We start from the raw sequence: 12,201 nt of genomic DNA, 5'->3' as shown, positions 1-12,201 counted from the left end.
TTAATTGTTTTCTTAATTTTCTTTTCGGATTGTTCGTTTATAATTATATTTTATTTATTTATTTTATTTATTATTTTTTGGCTGCATTGGGTCCTAGTTGTGGTATGCGGGATCTTCGTTGAGGCGTGTGGGCTTCTCTCTAGTTGTGGTGTGTTTTCTCTTTCTAGTTGTGGTGCACGGGCTCCAGAGCGTGTGGGCTCTGTAGCGTGCAGTGTGCAGCCTCTCTAGTTGAGATGTGAGGGCTTGGTAGTTGCGGTGTGCGGGCTTAGTTGTCCCGTGGCATGTGGGATCTTAGTTCCCTGACCAGGGATTGAACCCACGTCCCCTGCATTGGAAGGCGGATTCTTTAACACTGGACCAGCAGGGAAGTCCCTACAATTTTTTTTTTTAATCAATATTTTTTTTTAAAAAACTTTTTATTTATTTATTTTATTTTTGGCTGCATTGGGTCTTCGTTGCTGTGTGGGGTTTCTCTAGTTGTGGCGAGCGGGGGCTACTCTTTATTGCAGTGCACAGGCTTCTCATTGTGGTGGCTTTTGTTACGGAGCATGGGCTCTAGGCGTGTGGGCTTCAGTAGTTGCAGCATGCAGGCTCAGTAGTTGTGGCTCATGGGCTCTAGAGTGCAGGCTCAGTAATTGTAGTGCATGGGCTTAGTTGCTCCGCGGCATGTGGGGTCTTCCTGGACCAGGGCTCGAACCCGTGTCCCCTGCATTGGCAGGCGGATTCTTAACCACTGTGCCAACAGGGAAGTCCCCTACAATTATTATTATTATATTTTTAAATAAATTTATTTATTTATTTATGGCTGCATTGGATCTTCGTTGCTGCGTGTGCGTTTTCTCTGGTTGCGTCAAGCAGAGGCTACTCTTTGTTGTGCTTCACGGGCTTCTTATTGCAGTGGCTTATTTTGTTGCCGAGGATGGGCTCTAGGCATGCAGGCTTCAGTAGTTGCAGCACGCACACTCAGTAGTTGTGGCTCACGGGCTCTAGAGCACAGGCTCAGTCGTTCTGGTGCACGGGCTTAGTTGCTCTGCAGCATGTGGGATCTTCCCGGACCAGGGCTTGAACCCGTGTCCCCTGCATTGGCAGGTGGATTCTTAAGCACTGCGCCACCAGGGATGTCCCTACAATTATTTTTAAATTAAACCTTTTGTGTCAAATGTAGAGTCACATACAGGTGTAAGAAATAATATAATTACTATTTACCCAGTTTCCATTTATCCATTTTCCCCAATGCTAATAACATCTTGAAGAACTGTAGGATGGTATCCCCACCAGGATATTGAAATTGATGCAGTTAACAAACAGAATATATCCATTACCACAAGGATCCCTCATGGTACTCTTTTTACAGCTACACCTGTTTCCTTTCTGCCCCCAGGCTTAGTCCCTTGTAACTACTTATATATATATATTTTTAATTATTGTTTTTTGTTGAGGTATAGTTGATATATAATATTATGTGAGTTACAGGTGTATAACATAGTGATTCACAGTTTTTAAAGGTTATACTTCATTTATAGTTATTATAAAATATTGGCTATATTTTCTGTGTTGTGCAGTTATATCCTTGTAGCTTATTTATTTTATACATAGTAGTTTGTAGCTCTTAATTCCCTACCCCTGTCTTGCCCTTCCCCACTGGTAACCGCTAGTTTTTCCTCTGCATCTGAGTCTGTTCTGTTTTGTTATATTCATTAATTTGTTTTGTTTTTTAGGTTCCACATATAAGTGAAAGCATACAGTATTTGTCTTTCTCTCTCTGACTTGTTTCACATAGCACAATACCCTCCAGGTCCATCCATGTTGTTGCAAATGGCAAAATTTCATTCTTTTTTATGGCCAAGTAGTGTTGCATGGTATATATATATATACATGTATATGTGTGTGTGTGTAATGTATGTGTCACATCTTCTTTATCCATTCATCTGTTGATAGACACTTAGGTTGTTTCTGTATCTTGGCAATTGTAAATAATGCTGCTGTGAACATTGGGGTGCAAATATCTTTTCAAATTAGTGTTCTTATTTTCTTCAGGTGTATATCTAGGAGTAGAATTGCTGGGTCATATGGTAGTTCTATTTTTAGTTTTTTTAAAAACCGCCATACTGTTTACCACAGTGGCTGCACCAATGTACCTTCCCACTAACGATGCATAAGGGTTCCATTTTCTCCACATCCTCACCAACATTTGTTGTTTGTGTTCTTTTCTTTTTCTTTTTTTTAAATTTTTAAATTTATTTTTGGCTGCGTTGAGGCATCGTTGCTGTGTGCAAGCTTCCTCTAGTTGTGGCGAGCGGGGGCTGTTCTTTTGTTGCTGTGTGCGGGTTTCTCATTGCAGTGGCTTCTCTTGTTGTGGAGCATGGGCTCTAGGCGTTTGGGCTTCAGTAGTTGCAGTGCGTGGGCTCAGTAGTTGCTGCTCATGGGCTCTAGGGTGTGTGGGCTTCAGTAGTTGTTGTGCTTGGGCTCTAGAGTGCAGGCTCAGTAGTTGTGGCGCACGGGCTTAGTTGCTACATGGCATGTGGGATCTTCCTGGACCAGGGATCGAAACCGTGTTCGATCCCTGCAGTGGCAGGCGGAATCTTAACCACTGCGCCACCAGGGAAGTCCTTATTTATTTTTAATTTTATTTTTGGCTGCGTTAGGTCCTCACTGCCACGCGTGGGCCCCCTCCAGCTGCGGTGAACGGGGGCCACTCCCCGCCGTGGTGCGCGGGCCTTTTACTGCGGTGGCCTCCCCGGCCACGGACCATGGGCTCCAGGCACGCAGGCCTCAGCAGCTGCAGCATGCGAGCCCAGTATCCGTGGCACGCGGGCTCCAGAGTGCAGGCCCAGCAGCTGTGGCGCAGGGGCTCAGCTGCTCCGCAGCACGTGGAGTCCTCCTGGACCAGGGCCGAAACCTGTGTCTCCTGCATTGGCAGGTGGACCCCCAACCACTGCGCCACCAGGGAAGTCCGCATTGTTGGTTTTTACAAATATGTATAGGAACTTCCCTTGTGGCGCAGTGGTTAAAAATCCGCCTGCCAATGCAGGGGACATAGATTCGAGCCCTGGTCCAGGAAGATCCCACGTGCTGCGGAGCAACTAAGCCCGTGTGCCACAACTGTTGAGCCCGCTAGCCTGCGCGCCTAGAGCCCGTGCTCCGCAACAAGAGAAGCCACCGCAACAAAGAGTAGTCCCTGCTTGCTGCAACTAGAGGAGGCCTGCACGCAGCAATGAAGACCCAAAGCAGCCAAAAAAAAAAAAAAAAAAGTGTATTTTAGAATAACCTGTCTTTATCTGTCCAAAAATCTTGCTAGAATTTTGATAGGATACCATTAAACTGAATATCAATTTGTGGAGAACTGACATCTTTACTCTGTTGAGTGTTCTAATCCATGAACGTTCTGTGTTTTTCCATTTATTTAGGTCTTCCTTGTTTTTTTTTTTTTCTGTTGTTGTTGTTCAGTTTGGCATAGTTTTCAGTCTATAAGTCCTGTGCATGTTTTGTGGATTTATAAGTATTTAATTTTGTGGGAAGCAATTGTATACAATGTTGTATGTTTAATTTTGGTGTCCACGCATTTATTGGTAGTGTTTCGAAATAACAACTGATTTTTATATGTACCTTGCATCCTATGACCTTGTTGAATTTACTTATTCTGGGAGTTTTATTTTCTGATTATTGTGTCATCTGCAAATAGGGTTATTTTTATTTCTTCCTTCTCAATTTATATGCCCTTTTATGCTTCCCTAATTGTTTTGACTAGAAATTTCAGCACCATGTTCATTAAGATTGTTGAGGGTGGACATACTTTTTTCTGACCTTAGGGGGAAGGCATTCACTCAGTGATGCAGATCACTAAGTAGGATGTCACTAAGTAGGTTTTTTTGTAGATGTTCTATATGCAGTTGAGGAAATTTACCTATTTTCCTATTATTCTCAGCTTTTTGAAAGTCATGTATGGGTGCTGAATTTTGTTAATTATTCTGCATCAATTGATGCATGTAATCTTTTTCCTTTAGCCTGTTAATATGGTAGATTACATTCACTGATTTTGCATTTTTTTTTCTTTTCTGCGATATGCAGGCCTCTCACTCTTGTGGCCTCTCCCGTAGCAGAGCACAGGCTCTGGTCACGCAGGCTCAGCAGCCATAGCTCACGGGCCCAGCCGCTCCACGCCATGTGGGATCTTCCCGGACTGGGGCATGAACCCGTGTCCCCTGCATCGGCAGGCGGACTCTCAACCACTGCGCCACCAGGGAAGCCCCCAGAGAGCTCTTTCTTACTGTACTTTTCAGTTCTAAAATTTCCATTTTGTTCTTCCGTATATCTTCAATTTTTTACTAAAGTTTTCTAGTTTTCATTTTTATGTTCATAATTGTGTGTTGAATAATTTTTATCAGGGCTGCTTTAAAATCTTCATTAGATGATTCTAACATCCATGTCAGATGTTAAAATTACAAACATCTTGGAATCCCCTGGCAGTCCAGTGGTTAGGACTTTGTGCTTTCACTGCCAAGGGTGCGGGTTCAATCCCTGGTCGGGGAACTACGATCCCACAAGCCCCACTGCACAGCCAAAACCCAAAAAACACAAACAAAAAGATTACAAACATCTCAATGTTGATTTTTCATTGAAACTTGAACATTTTTGTATTATGGGACTTTGCATCTTTTATAAACCTGTTTTACCTGGCTTTCTTTCTCTGACATTTGTCTGACGGGAAGAGTGAGGACATCTTCTCCTTATAGCAGGTAGGGGTGAAGTTCAGGTTTCCTACTTGGCCTCTGTTGACATTTGAGGGAAACTGCTTATTAATGCCAAGCAGAGTTCGGAGTTATGGCTCCATACTTGATCTCCACAGTGGATGTGGCCTCATTTAACACTGTGTTTTGGTGAAAGGCCTGATTCTGTGCTTGACTTTTACTGATACCATACCAGTGAGGACAGGGTGGGTTCCCTCATTACTGCCAGATGGGGGTGGAAGTCCAGGCTTCCCGTGTTGTCTTCATCGATAGTATGGGGAAAGGTGCTCATTACCTGTTAGTGAGGATGAAAGTTCTGATTCCTTACTTGACCTGCTCTTACACTACTCCAGTGGGAGTCTTCAGCTGATTTATAGAATCACAAAGGTGGATGTCTAGGTTTGTTCCCCACTTGACCATTGCAGGAGTGGGTAGCGTCAGTTTTTCCTGTGATGAGCAGCTACTGTCTAACAGTTTTCTTTCTACCTATTATGCCCTCTTCCTGGTCCTTTGTCTAGAGAGAGAAGCCTTTCATTGGGACTTTTTTTTTTGGCTCTGCTTGGTGGTGCTTTTGGGTTGCTGAATTCTTCCATACCAAGAGTGAGATATATTAGGCAAAAAGAAAGTCCAGGAGCTCACTGCCATGTTGTTTCTTGGGTCCTGTGGTCTCTAGTTAATTTGCCTTCTCACCACCTTTCAGAATATATTTATTTTATTTTTAGTGTTCACAGTTTTTGCTTGTACTTAGTAGGAGGAATAGGAAAAAGTACTTCTTTCTATTCCATCCTCCCAGAAATGGATTAAGTATAGCCTTTGATTTCATCGTTCACTGTATTGTTTTTTTGCGGCATGCGGGGTCTTACTTCCCTGACCAGGGATTGAACTACGCCCCCTGCAGTGGAATGGCAGAGTCAGGGAAGTCCTTTGTCTTTTCTGTTTTATATTACATTGATTTCTGTTCTGATCTTTATTCTTTGCTTGTCTAGGTTTGTAAGGTGCAAGGTGAAGTTATTGATTTGAGTTGTTTCTTTTCTAGAAAACAGGCATTTAGTGCTATAAATTTCCCCCTCATTTATTGCTTTTAACTGCCTTCCACAAAGTTCAGTAAATTTTTTTTTTCATTTTCATTTATTTAAAAATACTGTATATTTTCTTTTTGGATTTCTTCTTTGACCCATTGGTTATTTAGAGGTATATTTGGATTCCAAATATTGAGATTTTTCCATCATTTATTTCTAAATTAATTACATTATGGTCAGAGAAAATTCTTTTTATGACTTAAAATCTTTTAAATATAAGAGATGTTTCATGGTCCGAATATGATTGGTCTTGGTAAATGTTCCCTATGTCCTTGAACAGAATATTGTGCTAGTTTGTATTAGTGTTCTATAAATGTCATTTAACATCAGTTTGGTTGATGCTATTTTTCTGGTTGATAGTATTGTTCAAGACTTCTGTATCGTTACTGATTTTATGTTTATTGGTTCTATCAATTATTGAGAGAAGTTTGTTGAAATCTCCAAATATAATTGTGGAACTTTTCTTCTTATAGTTCTGTTATTTTTACTTTATGTTTTTTGAAGCTGTTATTAGGTGAATAAATGTTTTGGATTTTTCATATCTTCTTAATGAGTTATACCCTTTATCTTTGAGAAATGATCCTCTTTTTTTGGTGATAATATTATTGATTTTAAATTTAAAAATTTTATTTTGTTTAATTTTTGGCTGCATTGGGTCTTCATTGCTATGTGCAGGCTTTCTCTAGTTGCGGCGAGTGGGGGCTACTCTTTGTTGTGGTGCGCGGGCTTCTCATTGTGGTGGCTTCTCTTGTTGCGGAGCGCAGGCTCTAGGTACCCAGGCTTCAGTAGTTGTGGCACATGCTCAGTAGTTGTGGCTTGCAGGCTCTAGAGAGCAGGCTCAGTAGTTGTGGCGCACTGGCCCACTTGCTCCGCGGCATGTGGGATCTTCCTGGTCCAGGGCTCAAACCTGTGTCCTCTGCACAGGCAGGCGGATTCTTAACCACTGTGCCCCCAGGGAAGTCCCAATATTGTTGATTTTTATTTATTCTACTTTATATGAAATTAATATAACCATTTCAATTTTCTTTGATTCTGCAGTATGTAATGTAATATGTCCTTTTTCTCTGGCTGCTTTAAAGATCTTTATTTCTGGTTGTAGGCGATTTGATCATAATATGTTTTGGTTTACATTTCTTCATGTTTTTATTGCTTGGTGTTTATTTAAAGAGTGCTTTGTCTTAGCTGTTAAGTTTTCATCAAATTTGGAAAATGGTTGATGTTATTTCTTCAAGTATCTTTTTCTGTATTATCTCCTTTGTGGCTTACGGGCCTAGCCGCTCCGCAGCCTGTGGGATCTTCCCGGACCGGGGCACGAACCCGTGTCCCCTGCATCGGCAGGCGGACTCTCAACCACTGCGCCACCAGGGAAGCCCCTCTATTCATTTTTTAAAAGTACTTTTTTCTGTTTCATTTTGGTTAGTAACTGTTACTTGGTTTCCTGTGCTGTAAATCTCATACAGTATGTTTTTCCTCTTAGACCTTAATGATTTTCATCTTTAGAAGTTCACTTTTTTTAATTTGATGTTTCTACTTAACAAGTTTAATATTTCCTCTGTCTCCTTGAACATATGAACTGTATTCATAATAATTGAAAGGACTTGTATACTAATTCTTCTCTTTTCAAGATTGACATTTCAAGGTTTGAATGGTTTTTGTTTTATTATGGCGTATAATTTCCTGCTTCTGTATATGTCTTTTTTTTTTTTTTTTCTTTTAGTTGTTGTGAATTTTATCTTTTTTTTTTTCTTTTGGAGCAGAGAAAAATTTATTTCAGGGCCATGCAAAGAGAACAGGCAGCTCATGCTCAAAAGACCCAAAGTCCCCAATGGCTTTCAGGGGAGCAGTTTTAAAGGCAACATTTGGGGGTGAAGGCTGTAGGATTCATGACTTTCTTCTCATTGATATGTTGTGAAGTAACAGTGTGGTGTTTTAGGAATCTTAACCATCAACTTTGTGGTCCGAACAGTCTGGGGTCTAGTGCTTGTGCTCAGCAGGTAGTCAGTCGCCACCCTCCACCTGAGTGTGGGGGTCTCAGTTCCTGTAGAATGACTGGTTTCAGGACTTAATGAAGCTCAGGTTCTTGATGTCTCATCGCAGAAAGAATTCAGTGAGAGACAAAGTGATAGGTAAAAAGTGGATTTATTTAGAGAGAAACACACTTCACAGGCGGAGTGTGGGCCATCTCAGAAGGTGAGAAAGGCCGTGAATTTTATCTTGTTAGATTCTCTATTTTATAAAGTATGCCTAAAAATATTTTTGGACTTTGTTCTATGACATGGTTAAGTTACTGGAAAACAGTTTGTTGCTTTTGGGTCTTGCTTTTATGTTTTGTTTGAATGGACCAGAGCTAGGTTTAGTCTAGGTTAATTTTTCCCCTCCTTCTGAGGCATTATGCTTCTTAGTACTCTAATGCAGTATGAATTAGTTGGTTTTCTATTCTGGCTCTCGAGAACAGCCATTATTTGTATCCTTGTGTGAGGTGTGGGTGCTGTCACTTCTAAATATTTGGTGGTTCTTTCCCTGGCCTTGAATAGTTCTCTCACACCCAAGTGCTGATTAGTTACTCAACATATTGTAGGGTGAGCCTCTGTAGATCTCTTCATTTTTCTCTCTCTCTCCAGCTTTCTACTCAGTGCTGGTCTCCCTTGTGAGCTCTAGCCACCTTGGCTTCCTTGGACTCCCAGCTCCATTTCCTCAACTTGGGGAGCCCACAGGTTCTGCCTGGGTTCCTTCCACGGCCTGGAGACTCTCAAGGCAGTAAGCTGGGCAAATGTATGCTTGTGTTATTTGTTTCTTGTCTCCCAGGGATCACTGTCTTTTGTTACATGTCTAAAATCCTCAGTATTATTGTTTCATACATTTTGTTAGGTTTTTATTATTTCATGCAGAAGGCTAAATCTGGTCTCTTTCATTCCATCTTGACTGGAAGTGGTATTATTGTGGTTTTATTTTGTGTTTTCATATTGACCAGTGATATTGAACACATTTTAATTTGCTTATTGACCATTCATGTGTTTCTCTTGGGAAGAGTTTGTTTAAAGCTTTAGCCTTTTTCCTTCTTTCTCTCCTTATTTTTTCTTTGTCTGTTTTTTCTTTCTTTTTTTTTTTTTGCATTGCAGAAGGTCCTTATATGTCTTGGATACCAGTCCTCTGTTAGATAAGTGTTTTGTAAGTACTTTCTCCAAGTCTGTTTTTTCCTATTTATTTTCTTAACTGTGCCTTTTGATGAGCAGAAATGTCTAAGTCTGATGAAGTCTAATTTATCAGTTTTTTCTTTTATAGTTATTGCTTACTGTGAGCTAAGACACTTTTGCCTAACCCTGAAGTCATGAAGGTAATTTCCTTTGTTTCCTCTAAAACTTTTTGGTTTTGCTAATTTATATTTAGGTCTGTGATGCATCTCAAATTAAGTTTTATAGGTTTTTTGCATAATTGTTTCTGCACCATTTTATGAAAATGTAACTTAAAAAAATATTTTTTGGCTGCATTGGGTCTTCGTTGCTGCACGTGGGCTTTTCTCTAGTTGCGACGAGTGAGGGCTTCTCTTGTTGCAGAGCACGGGCTCTGGGTGCGCAGGCTTCAGTAGTTGTGGCATGTGGGCTCAGTAGTTGTGGCTCACGGGCTCTAGAGTGCAGGCTCAGTAGTTGTGGTGCATGGGCTTAGTTGCTCTGTGGCAACTAAGAGAAGATCTTTATGAACTGTATTCATAATAATTGTTTGAAAGGACTTGTATACTAATTCTTCTTGTCATTTCAAGATTGACCTTTCAAGGTTTGGTTTTTGTTTTATTATGGGGTATAATTTCCTGCTTCTGTATATGTCTTTTTTTCTTTTAGTTGTTGTGAATTTTATCTTTTTTTTTTTAAAGGGATCCCACCAGTTGTGGTATCTTCCCGGACCAGGGCTTGAACCCATGACTCCTGCATTGGCAGGCAGATTCTTAACTACTGTGCCACTGGGGAAGCCCTGCACTATTTTATTGAGAAGAGTTTCCTTTCCTCACTGGGTTGCTTTGGTGAAACATTACATGGCTGCAGAAGTGGGTTCGATTTCAGAAATCTTTATTCTGTTACACTGATCTGTTTGTCCTTATATCATTACCAAACTTTTGATTATTTGTCACTTTATAGAAAGTCTTGAAATCAGATTTGCAAGTCTCAGTCTTTTTCATCTTTTTCAAGATTGCTTTGCTAAGTCCTTAGCACTTCCATAAAAAGTTTGATATTTGCTTTTGCATTTCTCTGAAAGGCTGATGGGATTATGATTGCAATTGCTTTGAATCTGTAGATGAATTTGAGGAGAATTGACATGTTGACAATGTTAGATATTCCTGTTCATTAGTATGGCATATCTCTCCATTTATTTAGGTCATCTTTGTGTTTTCCTGAGCAGTGTTTTGTAGTTTTCAGCCTTTGGTTTTGCATGTCTTTTGTTTTTAAAGTTATTTTTATTTAGAAATATTTCATGTTATTTGATATTATTGGAGGGAGTATTTTAAAGAATTCAATTTTTAGTTATTCTTAGTATATGGAAATAGAATTGACTTATGTTTATTGATTTGTGTCTTAACAACCTTAACTCATGTTGGTTCTATTGAGTTTTTTTGGTAGACAATTTAATTCGATTTTTCTAATAGTGATCACGTTATAAAGCTTTTTACCTCTTTCCAATTTGTATTTTTATTTTCTTCCCTTATCACATGCACTTAGGTCTTGGTCCCATTCTTTGGGGGAAAGCATTCAGTTTTATGCCATTAATTATGTGAGCTGTAGACTTTTATTGATGATCATTATCAGGTTGTTTTAAAATACAGGTTTTATTATTGCTTAAGTATGGCAGGGAAGGCTAACAGATCAGGAGATGATTGCCATTGAAAAGATAATTTGTTATACTCACAGATTCCCCAGAGGAGGGCGGGTATACCACAGCCTAGGAAGACACATGGGGAAGCACCCTAATTAGGATGCAGCAGGTGTGAACGGGGTGGGGGTGGGGGGAAAGTAAAGGCAAGAGCCTTTATTTTGGTTTCTGTGGGAAGAAATAGTGAAGAACTTGTAATCAGGTTTAGGATTGTCTAGTTTGAATAATATCAAGGGCTTTGGGGTATGGGGCCTGCCCCTAGTTGTCTGGTACCTGGCCCTGGGGTGATTAGGGCAGGGGAATATAGTAGCCAGTGTAAAATAGATAGAGATGGTTGGGGGTATGAGCTTTGAGTTGGTTGGTTTGCATATGAAAGCAAGCTGGGGAGTTGTTTGCTATCTCCAGGAATTAGCTAGCCTTGGGAGGGACAGCCCTCCAGGGTCAGCAAGGCCTCCAAGTATCAAAAATACAGAATGAAAAGGTATGATTAACAGGTTGAGTAGGATCTCTTCTCTTCCTAGTTTTGTGACAGTTTATGACATGAGTGGATGTTGTTTTGTCAAATGCCTTTTCTGCATCTTTTGAGATGATTATGTGATGTTTTTGCAGAATTAATATTTTCATATATCAACCTTGTATTCCTGGGATAAACTCTGCTTGGTCATGGTGTATTATTCTTTTTTTGTATTGCAGTATTTACATTGCTAGTATTATTATTAAATATTTTTGCATCTGTGTACTTCAGAGATGTTAGTCTGTAATTTTTTTTGTAGTTTCTTTTTAGGTTTTGGTAGTATTGGTATATTCATTAGTATTTTTTGTGCTGAACTTAGAAAATGATTTCAGAAGTAGTCTGTTTTCTAGAAGTGTTTGTGTGAGATTGATTCTGTTTTCTCCTTGGTGTTTGATGGAATTTACCAGTGAAAAAATCTGAGCCTAGAGTTGTATTTTGGGGAAGGATTTTTTTTTTTTTTTTTTTTTTGCGGTACACGGGCCTCTCACTGCCGCGGCCTCTCCCGTTGCCGAGCACAGGCTCCGGACGTGCAGGCCCAGCGGCCATGGCTCACAGGCCCAGTCGCTCTGTAGCATGTGGGATCCTCCCAGACCGGGGCATGAACCCGTGTCCCCTGCATCGGCAGGCGAACTCTCAACCACTGTGCCACCAGGGAAGCCCTTGAGGAAGGATTTTGATGATGGATTCAACTTAAGGGCTCTTCAAATTTTGTTTCATCTTGTCAATTTTGGTAAATTGTATTTTTCAAGGCATTTTTCCATTTCATCTAAGTTGTTGAATTGGTTAGTGTAAAGTTAATAATCTTGGTTTTTTAGTATCTGTGGGTTCTATAGTGATAATTCCTCCTTTATTCCTGATATTGGTAATTTTTGTGTATGTTTTAAATTAGTTTAGCTAGAAGTTTATCAACTTTATTTTTCCAAAGGACAGTCTTTGATTTAAAATTTTCTTTAGTGTTTCTATCTCATCTTTTTCTGCTCTTTACTATTTACTTTCTTCTTCTCACTTTGGGTTTAGTTTG

General features: G+C 40.0%; 1 protein-coding gene across 14 annotated transcripts in view; it reads left to right on the top strand.

The window, feature by feature from the left end:
* Positions 1-12,201, top strand: part of MLLT10 (MLLT10 histone lysine methyltransferase DOT1L cofactor) — a 249,193-nt gene that overhangs the window by 24,776 nt on the left and 212,216 nt on the right. The window contains exons 1-2 of one of the 14 annotated variants that reach the window (XM_060293008.2): positions 8,450-8,578; positions 9,089-9,140. The exons of 11 other annotated variants lie outside the window; for them this stretch is intronic. In XM_060293008.2, the coding sequence (XP_060148991.1) occupies positions 9,135-9,140 (6 nt within the window). In that variant the 5' untranslated portion in view covers positions 8,450-8,578; positions 9,089-9,134. Of the gene's footprint in view, positions 1-8,449; positions 8,579-8,946; positions 8,975-9,088; positions 9,141-12,201 lie in introns of those variants that run through there. 2 more of the 14 variants (XM_060293013.2, XM_060293014.2) reach the window with 2 other exon arrangements.

Source organism: Globicephala melas, chromosome 2 (genome assembly GCF_963455315.2).
Source record: "Globicephala melas chromosome 2, mGloMel1.2, whole genome shotgun sequence".
NCBI lineage: Eukaryota > Metazoa > Chordata > Mammalia > Artiodactyla > Delphinidae > Globicephala > Globicephala melas.
Note: the sequence above shows the minus strand (reverse complement) of the source record. Positions and strands in the feature narration are given on the sequence as shown.